General features: G+C 36.7%; 1 protein-coding gene across 4 annotated transcripts in view; it reads left to right on the top strand.

Moving 5' to 3' along the window:
• Positions 1 to 509: 509 nt before the first annotated feature.
• Positions 510 to 16,875, top strand: part of CSNK1G3 (casein kinase 1 gamma 3) — a 55,222-nt gene continuing 38,856 nt past the window's right edge. For 2 of the 4 annotated variants that reach the window (XM_054283233.1, XM_054283224.1), the window contains exons 1-4: positions 510 to 569; positions 2,740 to 3,155; positions 6,942 to 6,982; positions 16,198 to 16,267. In XM_054283233.1, the coding sequence (XP_054139208.1) occupies positions 2,978 to 3,155; positions 6,942 to 6,982; positions 16,198 to 16,267 (289 nt within the window). In that variant the 5' untranslated portion in view covers positions 510 to 569; positions 2,740 to 2,977. Of the gene's footprint in view, positions 570 to 2,739; positions 3,156 to 6,941; positions 6,983 to 16,197; positions 16,268 to 16,875 lie in introns of those variants that run through there. The other 2 variants (XM_054283241.1, XM_054283253.1) reach the window with 2 other exon arrangements.

Below are 16,875 nucleotides of genomic sequence, written 5' to 3'. Positions count from 1 at the left end.
TATCAGATTACACACAAAAAAAAAGAAATCCCTGCTAGCTGTTGTTAGTTGTGCATTTCAGTTACTCTGAAGTTACTTGCTTTCTTCCAGTCTTGTTTTATTTTTTGTCTCAGTCAATATAGATTTGAGATTTAATTTATAATTGAGATCTAATTACTTTTTCTTCTATGTAATACCATTTTGACTTTTTTATAGCTTCTTTTGCCTTTCTCTTCACACTTGAACATAGTAATTTCACTCCTTTGATATTGCTTTGTCAACTTGGCTTTGATGGTGTTTGCCATTGTCCTGATATTTAGTCCTGTATCTTTTTGAACTAAGAACAATTATTTAAATCCTAACAATATTCCCTAATGTAAATGACGTTGAGTCTTTGAGGCAAATCTGCTGCATCTTCCTTAATAGTAAAAAAAACCCTGTACTTTCATTCTGTATCAGAATTTTTTACATGATAAGTAATTGCAAATACTATATAAATATATCTCTTTGCCTTTTGGTGCTTTTTCTTTAGAATGTGAGCATTATGGTGAAGAGAAGATACAGGCATCAACATTATAACACTGTCATAGGTAAGTACAATAGAAATAAATACAACCATGAAAAAGTTTTGTATTTTTAAGGTAAATACATCATAAAATATTGCACAGGAACTTCAAAATGGAGAAAGTCATAAGCACTGTCCTTGTTTTGAGTTAGTTGCAGATTATTTTATTAGGAAAATGTAAGAGAACACCTGTGTCCTGGAGAAACTGTGACAAGGAATACTTCCATGTCTTCCTTTAGATATGTAGTGGGGGGAAAATGTGAGGGACTTGTGTTGGTTATTTAGCAAATATCTTATAAAAAGGTACTAATTTCAGTTTATATAAGAAAGCTTGCTTGTAATGTAAGTGGAGTATCTGTTGGTTCAACAGGAGGAAAGGAGGAAATCTATTACACATAAGTTACTGTGTAATGGATTTGTCCATATAATAGACACATTTCTGGAAATCAAAATTGATGTTGTTTGTCATGTATTTGGTACACTAAAAATTCTAGGGTTGTTTATTGTTGGTTCTTCCTGAAAAAGCTAGTAAAATAGGGAATTCTTCTTTTCTTTGGTACCTAAAACGTCTAGTTGCATTCTTTTGCATCAAACATGCTGACCTGCATTCTAAGAACTGAATGGTGACTTTGAAGTTCTACTTCCACACACTTAATGTCTAGCTTCCTTATTTCTTCCTTTCCTTCTGCTATGCCTTTGTAGCATAGTGGATGAGGGAAAATTACCTATTGCTTCCCATCGAGTCAGTTCCTTTGAGATCTGTGGTTTAGAAGGTGACTTTAGTGTATCTGAAAGCGTGCAAGATTATGTTGGATGTCCCCTTTTCTCTTAAACGCTTCTGTCTGTACCATAAAAAACCACAAGTTTCATTACTCACTGCTGAAGTCCTTTTTCCTGGCGTTAAGCAAGTCATCTTGGATTGTAATCTGCATTTGAGTTTTTTGATTGTTCTCAGAACAAGCCTTTCATTCCCCCTTTCACAGTATTGTGGTCATATTTCTTTGCCAAACAAATTTCCATGTACTTCCTTGTTCGGGTAATATGTTAGTCAGCTGTTGATTAATGATTTTTAAATGACATGTAGTTATAACCATGCTATAACTATGTGTGATTTAGCAGATGCAACTGTTCAGGTGACTGTTCATATTATTTGGTGTATTTTTCACAACTACCTCTTTGATTTTTGAAATTTTGTGGTAAGCTGTGATATGAGTAATAATTTTACTTTGTGAGAAATTGGTTTACAAAATAAAAGTGTCTTCAGCTCAAAGTATTAAAAATAAGCTCCTGGTGACTGCCTTTAAAATAGGCTGTAGCACATGAAGTACATTTTTCCAGAGGATGTTCTCCATTACTTCAGTGTATTCCCAACATTGAAACAAATGTAGGAAAAGAATTTTGCACAGACATTTAACTCATTGTGGAATTTTGCCGGTGTAGAAACTTCTGAATTATGGGGTTTTACGCCACTGTCATCAAATAGAAAACAATATCCATTGTTCTTATAGCTGAGATTTAAAAACAAAAGCCTTCTTGTGATTCTTTATTGCAGTAGTAAGATAGCATTGTTTTTGCTGAAATCCATGTGGGAATTCGTGTCTAGGCAATGATGCTAAACAAGGGAGAAGGGGAGCAGGGAAACAGATTTATGACAGAAGTATAGTAGGGGAGAATAAGTAAATATAGTTTAGTTTCAGATTCTAGGAGTTACTGAAAGAACTTGAGTGTCCTTGCCATGAGTTTATAAATTGAGCATTTCAGAAATTACAGTTCAGAAAATACAAGATATTTCTATTACTTCAATAACTGTGCAGTTTGAGCATTTGCTTAAAACAGCAGATACTATTTCAGGGAAACAAATAAAATGCTTTCATTTGAACTGACATAAGGTGAAGTGAGTGTGTCCAAGCATCAATTTTAAGTGTGTTTATTCAGGAAGAAGTTTTATAGGGTGTTTTTGTTGCTTTTTAAAAAATAACTATTGCTTGAAATGTTGAAATTTTAGTACACTTCAGTCACTACAATAACACTTGCTGTTACATATTAGAAATAGAATTAACCCTTAAGTAGTGCTTTTCATAGATCTGTAAAGCAAGTATAGTTAGTTAAAGCTTAATTGTGTGTCTAGTTGAAGGGAAAGGTAATTTTGTACAAGAATCTTACTGTGTTGAATAACTTTGTTTTTCTTTTAACAGAATTCCTCTAAAGACTAGGAAATATCGCTGGTGTTGTACCTTCTGGAAATACGTTTTACTACAAATACCACCGAGGCTTTGCAAACAGAATGAACATGCTGCTGTTGACTGCTCACCCACAGTAACCAGCTGGGCATTTCACTCATGATGTTTTCATTCTCACCTTGTCCAATTGGAATTTGCTTATACTGATTTTTAAAAAGAGGAATAAATCAAAGTGGAGTACCGTAAATTTGACATGGAAAATAAAAAGAAAGACAAAGACAAACCAGATGAAAGAATGGCACGGCCTAGTGGGAGATCAGGCCATAATCCACGTGGAAGTGGTTCTTCAAATTCTGGAGTGTTAATGGTTGGCCCTAACTTCAGAGTTGGTAAAAAAATTGGATGTGGTAATTTTGGAGAACTACGGTTAGGTAAGATCCTTGTTTATTTATTTCAGTTTACATTGTTCAAGGCCATTTTTATGCAGTCTAGGCAAGAAAATTTCTCTATGAATACCGTGCAGCTCTTCAAACTGCCTTAAAGCTTCAGATGTGCAAGGTATATTCAGCCCATCTTTTGTGGTTTTACCTCAGCCGGTGCAAGCTTGATGACTTGAAGAATCTGTGTAGCAGGATACTTCCTGTGAGTAAAATGTTTTCTAGCTATGTGCAGTGCTCTCCTAAATTCAGTCACTTTTCTCTTCCAAGATGTGGAAGTTATATGATGCTTATTGTAGCAGTCTTTTCTGACTTCCTGAAGCACTTTATTGAGGTATATTTAGGGCTAAACGTATGAGACACATCCCCATCTTGTAGGTCTGGCCAATCTCTTGGAGATGCTGTAACCAGGTACTGCAGACTTTTTAATACTGGTGAACAAGGAAATTCCTTGGTTTCTTTTTTAATGTAGTGATGTTAAACATTTGAGCTGCTGTTGAACAGGACAGTGAGAATCCATCTGTAGAGAAAATTTGGGATAACTCAGTCACTCTACTTCTCTTCTGAACAGATGGCTGAAAATCAGATGGTGGAGAAGGCAGACTGAAAAGGACCTATAGAGTTTTGCAGAATTTAAACAACAAAGCTGGAAATGCTAGCATTTATTAATAGACATGATGGGTGTGTTCTTTTGGAAAACTACGTGTTTAGATTTGGGAACTTGTTTTTCCAAGATGGGACAGCATGATTAGTTAGGGTTTTCAAGATATGTAAGTTCAACTATGTTTTAATAAATACAGTTTGACACTTAATGGCAAGAATTTACTCTAGTATTGTTAGCAGGCTTGAGTTAAAGTGCTTCATGCATTTAATAGAGGTGGGTTTCACAGTGAGGCATTGGTGGGCCATATAGGTGGTGTTTCTGTTGATCAGTGCCTGTGGTAGAAGTAATACTCATTGCCCGTCAGACAATATTTGTGATACAGTGTTTGCGTAAAACAATATGTTTTTAATATAGTGTGTTCTGGGAGCTGTCAGGATGTAAACAAGCTTGGCAAATTAATACTGTAGAGGAATTTAAGAAAATATTGCTGCAGTTCTGACTTAGGACACTGAATTTTGCAGTCTCATTAATAGGTACTCTTGTTACTACTATTAATAGTTACACAAAATTGATACATTTTGACATTTACAGTGTTGCATACATGACTTTGCAGTCCACAAATCAAGCTGAAAAATTGCTCTTCCTCACTTGCTAAACTTTTGCATAGTGCCTTCAAATCTTAAATTTTGTTTCAAACCTCTCAGAAGGTTCAAACCAGCAAAATTAATTCTACATAAAGGCAACTGCGAACTAGTAAAGGTAATTTTTTGTCCGTCTTTTTTTTTGGTCACAAAGTACAGAGCTGATTAAGGATTAATATCTGATTAACTTACTTGCAGTTGTTACAGTGAAACAATGTATTTTATTTTAAATACAATATTAAATTAGTTAAGACTTACAGTTTGATAGTACTGAAATAAAGTAAAGCAAGTAAGTAAAAGGAATTGGAGGGAGATTATGGGTCATTGTACTGTCCTGCAACCGTCACCAGAATGAGTGCAGCCTTTCTGATTTTAATGTCTGTGGGTTTTGTTTATATTCTAGATATTTCAAATCCCTATTTTTTGGTTTTTGTGAGGAAGATGTTTTAAATGTAAGTTACTGAAAGCAAGAGTTAACATTGCTATTGTAGAATCTGATTTAATTTTTTTATTTTTTCATTTGCTTTGCTACAGTATCAAGTACTTACTATGCACCCTTTCTACAAAGGTGTACTCAAGTGCTTAGTTTTTTTATATGTACGTCTACAAATGGAATATATTTTGAGCATATGTCCTAAGGTTAGACCTGAGGAACTTAAAGGAGGATTGGAGTTGTAGAGTGATGAATTGGTGCGCAGAAGACAAAAATTCAGTTATGTGTTGGGAGCTGTTGTTCTTCCATCTGAGAAGAAATTGGAGGTCATGCTTCAGTAGTGGCTTGTGGATCAAATGGGAAATTGGCTTTCTGTAGCAGATTACTCTTTGTGGTCTTCAGTCATTAGCTTGCAGAGGACTAAATTGCTTTGGATATTGAGCTGTTAATTTTCAGACTCTCTGTTAGAGTTAAATTAAACTGATACAGTTAAAATAAGCTGATAAGGTAGTAAGGAGAGAACTTGTTGCTGTTGAAAGAGACACATTACTCAATACTTGTTGTGTGTTTATGGATAGATCAGCAGTGATGTTTTACATATGTGTGTCTGCTGTATTTTAAAGAGAGGATTGTCCTGACTGATCACCTGAAACTTCATGTCCCTGCTGGTGCTACTTCAGAATGAGCATGTCATTACAACTTTTGGAACTCAGTATCCAGTTCCTTAAATGTAACTGGGTTTCTTACTTACTCAGAGTAGGTGATGTACATAGCTAAGAGATGGATGAGCAGGACTACTGCTTCTTATAGATTCTAATACCATGCAGAGACACAGAAACAACTGCAAAGTACATTTGTTACCAAAAATGTAACTGATATGGTCATCCAGTAAGAAATAGTTAGGATGCCTGGATATCCACTGTAGTCCCTACATAGGGGACTGTAACCCCCTTTATAGCCTACTGATCATATTAATTATGTGTTTGTTGTTGTGAAGCCCTCAGGTTATTTGTTTTTGGGGTTTTTTTTGTGAAGTTTGATCTGCTAAGAGATGTAAGCTTTTAATGCATCTTGTTTCAGCTTTACAGATGTACTCTATTTTTTAAAAGACTCATCAGCACTTCCTAGTATTTGACTATTGGTGTAACTCACTTGGTCAAAGCATGGTTGTGGTTTCAGTCCCTCTGTGGGGCATTTTCTTAAGAGTTGGACTCAGTGTCCTTGTAGGTCCCTTCCAAATCAGAATATTCTGTGATTCTGTGTAACTTTCTTCACAGGGAACTTTTTAGACTTGGTCCTCATCTTTTCCCCATATGATTTCTTTAACAAACTGAAATAAACATAGGAAATTCAGACCTGAGTAATACTACAGAGAAAAAAGGAGAATTATCATTAAGAATAATATACATTAACTGCATTTGAAAATTGTAAAGAAATAACAAATGTTGAAAGTGACTACTTAATCTATCCTTTATCTGCTGTTTTTTAATTTTACACCTATAAAACTTGCTTAACTTTAGTCATTGCATACGGTTTGAAGTGAAGCTTATTGGAAAGATCTTACCCAGTTGTAGAATCCCCTTTAAAGCAGCAGATATATTTCCTAAATGGTGTAATGCCATTTAGGAAATGGTCAGGAATGTTGTTGTCCTGTCCTAAGTTTTAGCTTAGTAAAATACATAATTAAGGAATAAAACAGTCCTCAATTAATTAAGTAGTTAATTCTAGTTTTAATTAGTGGCTGGTGTTTCAAAATTGCATGGTAATTAAAAAATAAATTTAAAATAATTTTCAGCAATAATTTTGAAAATCGCACATTCTAGTTATTGTGATTTACCAATTTTCACGCTTTTTCAGTACAAAAAAATCACAAACTTGGTACAATATCTGCAACTCTGTGAAATTTCCACCTCTTACAGTATTCAAGGAAAAAATCTTTTTAAATTAAGGTATTGGATTAATAAACCCACATTTCCTAAGTCACTGCCACTTTGCTAGCACCTTAGATGAAAGATAGTTTGAAGACTTTCTTGATATTTAAATGGCCTTTACATGAACAGAAAAGCCAGTGTCTCACATTTGTTTTTTATTCTTTTTTCAAGGAAAAAATTTGTACACAAATGACTATGTGGCAATTAAGCTGGTAAGTTAATATTTTTTTTAAAGGTTTTGGGATGAGAAACTAATCAGATTCTTCCTTTCAGATGTTAATGGGTTGATTTTTTTAATTGGAGCCTTTAATAGTTTTGTATGATTTCATTGAATTAGATAAAAGCAGTTAGTGATAGATGTAATTGTGTAGTTTGGCCATATCGAGTAAAAGTAGTTTTTAATTGCTGCCACTGTTTTCAAGGCTAAATCTGTGTTTGCAAAATCAGTGATGGTTTAATGCTGCTTCAAGGATGTGTTCTACGGCAGTTATCTTAGTAGCCTCCTTTGTTGTCCAACAAGTAGAGGAGCAACAAGTTTACTGTGAATCTTAACATCAGGTGACTATAGAGAAACTCCAGAATTCTTGAGGCTGCATGTGTTTCAATGTCCACACTCCTGCCCCCCAGTATTTTCATCTAGAACTGCTGGTATTTACACATCACTTTGTTAGACATGTTTTATTTGCAATGCTGTGTAATATGTTTACTTCTTTTGCAAACATTATACTTTTGGCTATTGTGTTAATACGTCATTGTTTGGCTTTTTCTCAATCATTGGAACTCCTTTGGTAACACCATATTTTGCTTCTGGATTTTTTTAACTTCTTGGTAAATGACCGTGTTCATAACTGAAGTATTTAATGATGAAATTCACTTGGTTACCTCTTATCATTGAAGGACTTTTAGGACTCTGGTTGGTTTCTTGCTGCTGCAGTAGCAAAGAACTTTTTATGTAGCATAGTATGGTTTCGTAAAGTGAAAGGTAAACCGTGGGAGCCAAAATGCATGGCTTTAGATAAGAAATCTGAAAAGCATTACAAACATAATAAACTCCTGAAAAATACTGGTATTACTCTTCTTGCTTTGGGAAATACTTTGGGAGTAGTAGAAGTTTTTAAAACATGCAAATTATGGCTTGAGAGAGCAACATTGAATACAGTTTTGAGGGTTATTATGTGTTGAATCAAATTTATACTCATTTTGTTTCAACATATCTTGAACTTACTCTGTATGTCTGGTGAAAGCTGAAAATAGTCTGAGAATTCTTCTACTTAAAGGCTGTCTACTCCAAAGCACATTTAGAAATATATTGCAAAGTAGTCAGGTTTTTTAAGCACTAATTACTTGATAATGTAGAGCAAGACAACTTTTTTATCTGATTGGTTTTGAGAAAAGGTTTCTTATGACATATACAGCTTAGTAAGCTTGGCTGCCATTTCAACCCATTTCAGCTGTCACAGGTGATACTTGTTGTTGGCAACATTTACTTTTTTGATTTCCAAATATCTCAGTGTTAGAGCTGCTTGTTCCCAGATGAGTAAAAAGCTTGGAGCAACTTTATTGAGTAACTTAGTTTGAAGTCACTTAAGAACCAATACAGTTAATTATATATGTAATGTACTACTAGTGCTGAAAGAACTCTTGAGTGTATATAGTGGACTTTTCAATTTTTCCTCTTACATTTCCTGTTCTTCTCCTATTTGAGACAGTGCCAGGACTTTTTTCTAACAGTTATAGATACAGTGGCAGATAATCCTTTTCCTTTTTAAATGTAAGCTTTTGTTTACTCTGGCGCTTGTACTTCTGTGCTTTCAGAGCAGTCATTTTCCTATGCTTAACCCTTGTTTTGTTATTGTAAATGAGGCACTCTTAACTTCCTCTCTGTTTTGCACCTGTTGTAGTTCAAGTTTAGCCTTCCTGAATGGGGTTACTTGAATTAAGTTTATGTTGCAGTCTAAGCAGTTACCCTTGGCAGGTGTGGTTGTTGTAATCTCTGCTGCAGTATCCTAAAATTGTATTTGCATTCCTCATGGTAGCATGCCAGTTTTGACCTACTGTTGTCTTAGGTGCAGCAGGACATCTCCTATGACAGATGTTTTGTGTATCAATGGTAAGCATATATTCTAGTGCAGAAGGACTGTGTGGGTTTCTCTCAAGTGCAATAAACGGCTCTGTTTATACAGCAGCTTTCAGGAGTGCTGTATTGTTAAAAATAAGTGAATTGTACAAGTGCTCTTTTGACTCAAACTTTTAAATGGTTTTGAATTAGTATTTCCCTTGTGGACAAAATTATACGAGCATTTTCTTGTTATGGCGCTTAGGGCAGCTTCAGGACTTGTGTAAAAAGTAGCTTAAACAGTTTTTCTGTGTGAGGTCCGAGGGTTGTACAGCTATATGTATTTTAAAGTATAATGTTTATACGTAAATGCATATTTAATTTGGTAGAACAGCTGCAGTTCCAGAATCTTCCTCTTCATCTGTCTTAATTCATTATTGCCTGTTCTGGTTGGGCACATACTTCAGTTTGAGAGGTCAGAATAGACTTTTTAAAGAACTATAATGAAACTCTTGAGATCTAGGCTTTCAGTGCTGTGTAGTGGTCTTAGTATGTTTCTGCTCATCTTCTAGTATACAGACTGATTTCATGTGATCAGGTGGTTCTTTAGCAATAGCTGTTTGGTGTGTAAAAGCTCTACCTTTCCTGCTCACCTCTTCTTATTGTTAGATTTACTACTTTTATTGCATGACCCTGTACTTGACTTAAACCTCCTATTCACTCTTCAGCTTTTTCTTCACCTTCATTATTTTTCCCTTTCCCTTTGACATATTTCTCTGCTGCTCAAACTTACCTCCTCTGAAGATGCTTAACCACTACCAAAAAACTAGCTAAAGGAATTTCTGCTTGAGCATGTCATGACCCATCAGGAGGGCCCATGGTGTTCATTATAAATTCTCATCAGGATTCAACAAAGACACTGGACATGCTTTAGGGAGCTCTTGCGCTTTTTTGTATGACCGCCTTGTGTCCAGCAACCAGCTCACTATTTATACTTAAAGGGTGTTGGCTAACAAGCCCTTACATTTGAAGGCTTTCACAAATGCTGGCTAGCAGGCCTGTGATTTTTACGGTACACTTTAATAAACTCTCAACTCCCTCAACACTCTACTTAAAGGTGCTGGCTCACAAACCACAGCATTTCTGCACCTCCCCACTCCCACAATAAACTTCAGTACGGAGTATGGAATAGAAAATGATAGCTGTGCTTTGCCCAGACAGAGTGAGGGAGAAGAGAAATAAAAGCAGAAAAGGAAGAGAGCAAAAGAATATCATCAGTCCTTAGATCATGCCTTGGTCTCACTTGTGTGGCTGGTCCAGAGCTGGGAATTGTGACACAGTGAAATAGAAAGAGGAGAAAAAGAGAGCAGGGGAGCCCAGTCTGCTTCCTTTCATCGATAACCTGGTGCAGCCTTTTATGTGAATGTGATTTTTTGTGCTCTTTTGTTCTGGAGTGCATAGCCAGCCCTTGGAGCTCTCTTCCAGGGAATGAGGAATGAGTGCAGGGCGGGGAAGTGAGCACAAATCTCCATCCAGGTGGAGCAGGGAGCTGGCTCAGCACTGTGCTGCCTCACCTCAGCAAGACCCTGTCTTCCAGTCACAGCTTTCCTACCAAAACAGTCAGAATGTTTGAGACAGACCATGCTTATGCAAGATCTTCCACACCAACCAGTGGTTCAGACATTCCTTACTATTGGTTGGGCATACAGCTCATCTTTGACTATGGTGATCTCTATACGTTGGACACAGGGCTAGGAGAGGGAGGAAGCAGAAGACAGTGTGCAGCTAATCAAAGTTGCAAAAAAGTTGCAAAACATGATGCTCATCATTAAAACCAGAAATCCCACCAATATTACAGTTCCTATTTGTGTCAAACACTTTCCCCACCCCATGATTTAAAACCAAAAGAAATCTGGTTTTGATTCATTGAACAAGTTCTTTGGTTGCAGTGTTTGGAATTGTTCAGCAATCTGGTCAGCAGCTTCCTTCATCTTTGCTCAGGCCTCTTCAGATAAAGTAGCATTGTGGATGGTGACAGAGTACTCCTCTTTGGTGAGGCTGAGCATCCCATGTTATGTTTGTTCAATAATGGGTACATGATGGTGCATCCATCTCCGAGAGGTTGTCAAATTGAACATTGATAGGACACAGGGAAAAAATTCAGACACCTCATTTCCATCTAGCATGGTATTCTAATGTTAGGAATAAGATTTTTCATCTGAACTCCTCCAAACCAACCCCAAAGGGGCTCTCCATTTATAATTGTCAGTAAGATTTAGGATAATTATTTGTGGCTCTGTGGCAAGCTAATTCCTGCCATCAGGTACTAACCTGAAAAATGTAGAGGATGTTGGTCCTATTACAATTTTAGCAAGTACAAATATGTCTATTCAAAGTTCTAATACCAAGTATGAACCGTATTTCAGGGGAGTTCTTCAGGGCAAGTGTTACAAGTACTATGCATCACAGCAGACAAACTTTGAGGCAACAGAAAGAGTCCTAATTTCTTCCTGAGTGAAGTAGGGCATGGCAAGGCAAAACCCTTGGCTGTGAGGCCTCCATATTCTTACAAATTCTTGTATTAGCTTCCAAGTTGAGTTGGAGTCTTATTACAGTAGTTCTTGTTTAACAGGATGGACACATTGCTGAAACATCTTGGGTACAGTGCTAGGTACATATTATAAAACAACAGCAATATGCAGTCAAAATGCTTGATGTTAACATCACTCATTGCTTTGTCATAGTTCTTGTAGGAGAGGAAAATGGAAAAATGCCTTGTTCTAAACCAATGGTTGAAAAGAGGATACTGTCAACTGGTGTGAGCACAGTATTCTTTATCATGGGCATTGAGAGTTATCCATAAGTAACTGCTGAAAGGCTTCTGAAGTCTCTGCTCCAATAGTGAAAAAATCTGTTAAAGCTAATTTTGCTAAGTGTAAGTTTAATTGCTTAATTTAATTTGTTTTGTGTCCTTCCTTTTGTGAAAGATACAATTGATTCTGTTTCCCGTGGCCCATTCCTGTACCACTGGAGCAGTAAAGTGGTTGCCATTGTCTCACTGGGTGGAATTGGGCTTGGGTAAATACCTGAACCACTGCTTTAAAACTCTGTGCTTTTGCCTGTGCCTAAACTAAAAACTTGGATTAGTCTGAACCTCCATATTTGAGGTGGGAGTATGTACAGCTTCTTACTTCTCCTCATTTAAGTTACCCTGCTTTGATATTTTGGTTCTGGTATATGGCACTATTTTGTAGCAGTTTGCTGATCCTGTCTATCATCTCTGGTTTCAGTTTTAATTAGTGGTGCAGAATCCAGATTCTACATCCTGCAATTCCTCATGAAAGATTCTCTCATATACATGAAGCTGAAGCTATGCTGAAAGCCTGCTAATATAACCATGTTTGACAGCAAACAGCCCTTCTGCCTTCAGTCTCTTTTCCTGATTGCTCTCAGCAGCAAGCAGCTCCCTCTCCTGAGGCCTGCTCTCCTTCTCTGGGAAACCTAAACCCCTTGACCAGTAGGCAGCCCACTGCATGAGGGACCAGGACTCTCAAGGACCATTTATCTGTATGCAAACCTCAGATTCTCAGTATCCCTTGGCCTCCTCTTCTGCAACTTTTTTCTGCTCTACAGCAACTGCTGCCTGCACTTCTGTCTTTACTATAGCCACTTCTCTGGCTTCAGCCTCTTCCACAGCTGCCTTTGTTGCCATGCCCAACACTCGTGTGGTTCTCTCCTCCTCATCCTTATCCCTCACTACTTTTGAATCCTTCACTTGGGTGCGTCACTCTCTGTTTATGAAAATCAAATAGCCGAGTCTTGCCTCTTCATTTCACATACTTGTTCCTTATCTGAGCACTTGTAAGTCCTTGTACTCCCAAGGCCAACTTATCATCCCTACTGTGGTACCCAGCACATCTCTCAGTATTTTCTCCTGCTTTGTAGCCTTGCAGAGCTCGAGGTGTAGTAAGTCTCCTTCTATATTCAGCAAAGATTGCAACTTTGTTCTTTCATTTTTCTCTCTATCCAGACATCTCTGGAAGTGGTCAGCCAATCTTCTGGATGTTTTTTTAAGAGCTCAACCAAGACTTTCAAATGCTTTTGCAAATGTTTTGCAGCCAAATTTTGCCGTCTAAATATTTTAGTAAAAAAAAGTCTGTCTCATCTTGCTCTCTGTATGAACATTTTTGTAAAGAAGTCAACCAAATTTTATAGAAATGTCTCTCTATTTTTGCTATCTAGACATTTTAGTAAGGAGTCATTAATCTTTTTATCTCTTTGTGTTTCCATCAGCATGACACACAGTACTCCACATATGAAGATGGGCGTAGGTCATACTTTCCCATAAAAGGAAAGGGGTCAATGCTTGGAATTTCCTGAGCTGTCATGTCCTGCTCCTCCCTGTTTCTGATCCATCCTGTACCCCAGTCGGAGATGGAGATATCTGAACCCATCCCAGCTAAAAATAGCTCAAGAGCTGTTCAGTCCCTCTCAGCCTCACAAGAGTCATGTCTGTCATGCCAGTTTATTGTTACAAGCCATTGGTAGGAGTGTGATGTTTGTTGTAAATTCTTACAAGTCTAAACGAAGCCACTAGACCACAAGCTGTGGAGCTCTTGTGCTTTATTGTACAGTTGTTATAACTCTGGAACCCCCACTATTAGACTCCAAAGGTGTTGGCTAACAACCCAGGCAAAGCAAGGGATGAGAGAAATTAAGGTGGAAAAGAGAGAGGAAGAATGAAGAAGTTCTCCGTCTGTAGATTCGTGCAGTCAGTCCTGCTGCGTGGATGGTCCAGTGCTGGGATAGCAAAATAAAGAAAGGGAAAGATATGGAAAAAGTCATAACGGGGGCCCACGTGCTTCCTTTTGCATTTAACCTGGTGCAGCCTCTTATGTAAACAAGACTTTTCCTGCTGTTGTGTTTGCACATTCACAGGCAACCTTTTGAGCCGTTCTCTGGGAGGTCAGTTAGGAGGGACTGAGCAGGAAGCTGGCTCAGAACACTGCTCCTCTATCTCCATGGACCCTTTGTTTCACTCACACTTTTCTTGTCATAACAGCCAGAATATTTGAGACAAAACGTGCTTATGCTTAGTCCTCCATGGAACTGCTTCTGGAAAGACATCAATTTTTCCTTGGATGAAAGATAGGAAGTTACAGAGTAGTCATCACTGTCTTTTAAACTGTAACCTTCACCGACTCACTAGTCTACTCTTAAGATTTTAATTGATAAAATTCAAATCTATTATAAACGAGGGTTGTGTGTGGAAAGAAAGTTGCACTTTGTTTCAAGGTTGTAATGTTTTTTCTGTTTTTTGTTTTTAAGGAGTAACTGTGGTCTAGAGACACACCTTTTTAGAATCCCTCTAAGATACAGTAAATACAAATATTTGCAATAAATACAAATCTAGTGCAAGTCTATTTAATAGACTGATCTTTTCCTGTAACAAGAGCCTACCTCTTAAGGAATTTTTTTTCCTGAAAATGGCCTTTGTTTGCCATTGCTTATGAATGTGTAAAGCAGATGCAGAATGTAAACTGAGATGAGTTCTCACTGAATTACTAAAACCATGAAAAGTAGGTAATAGCTGAATGTTTATATTGGTCTTTGGCTCTTTCAAGACTTCTTGAACATTTTTAACCTTATAGTTCAAGTAAACTGCTTTTTCAAAGCCCCTTTAACAGAAAGTAACTTGAAAATTGAATAGTATTTTATTCCATGCATTTGGGACAAAAATAATTGTAGAAAGAATTCATAATGAACTTGAAACAGATTTCACATTTTGATAGCCCAGTTAGTTTTGCTTAGTAATTAATTTGCTGAATAATAAACACTTGCTTTTTTTAGGTAATTCTTGCTCACTTTTCACATCTTTGCAAAAAATACAGTGTTCAGTTATGCTGGTTGCTCTGGAGTGTAAAAAAGATACCGTAAATTCTTTGTTTTTTGCAGAAACTGTTACATTAGTTCTTCTTTACTTTCAGGCATCCACCTTTATCATCCTGGCAAGATCAAATGCATAAATATACACTGTCAGGGAGTTCAGCAGCATTGGGAAACAACTAAGTCTTGGAGGGAGATGGGTTGAGGAAGAAGACTGAATTTCTTATTCATGCACATTGGGTCATGGTTTTTATGCCCTGAATGTGATACTGAGAGACAACACAGGTTTATAAACTTGTAGCTTTAATATGATGATGTGAGGAAAAAGATGAGCACTTTGCCCAAACTTCTCCAGAAAATTGGTGTTCAGCAGTATCAGTTAGTGCTGATAACCATATTGAGAGTTACTTACTGTGTGCTGCAGTTCCAATAGTTACGGAATTATTTCCAAATTATCACTGATGTGTTCAAAGATCACAGAATCAATTAGGCTGGAATAGACCTCAGAGAGCATTCAGTACGACCTCTGACTGAAGACCACCATGTCAGAATGTCACTCAGTGCCATGGCCAGTCTTTTCTTGAACATTTAACACCTCCCTGGCCAGTCCATTCAATATCTAAGCACCCTTTCTGTGAAGAAATTCCTCCTAATGTTCAACCTAAACATCCCCTGGTGGAGCTTAATATTAAGGTCATGTTACATATCATAAGAAACAAGGCATATCTTCTAAAAGATGCTCTAGGAAATTAGTTCAAGAATCTTGTGCTAAAGAACCTTTTCTTTGCAAAGGGAGATAATCAGAAAGTTTGAGTTTCCATTTAGGCTGCATGTGTATTCTTCTGCTTAATCTCATGCCACTTCATTTAGTTCTATGAGACCCTGATGCACTGGCATGTTGAACACTATAATGAGATTTTATTAATTTGCAAATATTAGTTTGCATATATATACAGACTTATTCTGGGGCTTTTTTTTTTTTTGCTTGTTTTGGATTCATAGTTTGTAATGGTGATACTTGATTTCTGCTAAGCTGTTAGTATTTGGTGGAAGGATTTGGTATTTTTTATTAAGATCCAAAGAAGCTCCTTGTAAAGATACATCTCTCAAGTAATAGATATTTGGAGTTTTTTTTTCAATCTGTTAAGCTGCGTATTAATGCCACTTTCTGAGAAATGTAGGACATACTATCCACATGTTTTGGAGAAACGTACTATTTTTTAGGTATTCCATCATGTGTCTGTTGCTTGATTTGCATGTTGGACTCTGGCCCTGTGGAGCAATACAAGATGTAAATATCCATATATGCACTACTCTAACCTGAAGGAGGTTTAGTTTTCTCTGTTTCTTAATTGCCAGTCATTTCAGAAGAAACATTCAAACTTTTTGTGTGGCTTGGAAGTAGTAGGACTAGTTTGGCTGGTAGTAGGTTAGTGTACTAGTTTTTAGGCTTTGTTTTAAATGTTGTTTTTGTTTTTAAATCAGGAGCCAATGAAGTCGAGAGCACCACAGCTACATTTGGAATACAGATTCTACAAGCAGCTAGGATCTGGAGGTAAAAAGCAGTATAATGCATTTTACTGTGATGAATCCAGGATCAATTTTTGGCTGAAGTTTTCTGGGTTGAGAGGTATAAATCTATTTAATAAAGTGTTCCTTACTACTTAAAGCAAAAAAAAAGCCCAAGGAGTTAGTGAATTAAATAATAGTGAATAATAATAATTATAAATTCCATTATTCTAACTTTTTTCCTACTCAATAAAGTGTATCTATGAAGTCCTGACTTTTAAATAAATCCTACCTATCACAGCATTTGTCTGCATACAAGTATACCTTAAACTAAGACTATTCCCAGTACAACTCTTTGAAAAAATACTGTAGATCTCCAAATTGCTGATCTACTAATTATGTATTTTGAATTAAAGTTGATGTGATAGCTTAAATAGCTTCAAATTCAGTTTTACTTTACTTCACTTCTACTGATACAGTATATAATGCTGCTTACTAGTTTTAAACCTCTTAAATACCTCTAGGAGAAGTTTAAGTGCAGTTTAATATTTAAATTTCTCATTTCGCTCCCGTTGGTGCTTTTATACCCAGAAGTACTCTTATGGTGGTGGCCTGAATGATCCAATTGTCACCTTTTGTTTTTATAGGTGAGCG

Source organism: Melozone crissalis, unplaced genomic scaffold, assembly GCF_028551555.1.
Source record: "Melozone crissalis strain CALT ecotype California unplaced genomic scaffold, PUWL_Pcris_2 ptg000005l_1, whole genome shotgun sequence".
Taxonomy (NCBI): domain Eukaryota; kingdom Metazoa; phylum Chordata; class Aves; order Passeriformes; family Passerellidae; genus Melozone; species Melozone crissalis.
This window is presented reverse-complemented; position numbering and strand designations above follow the sequence as displayed.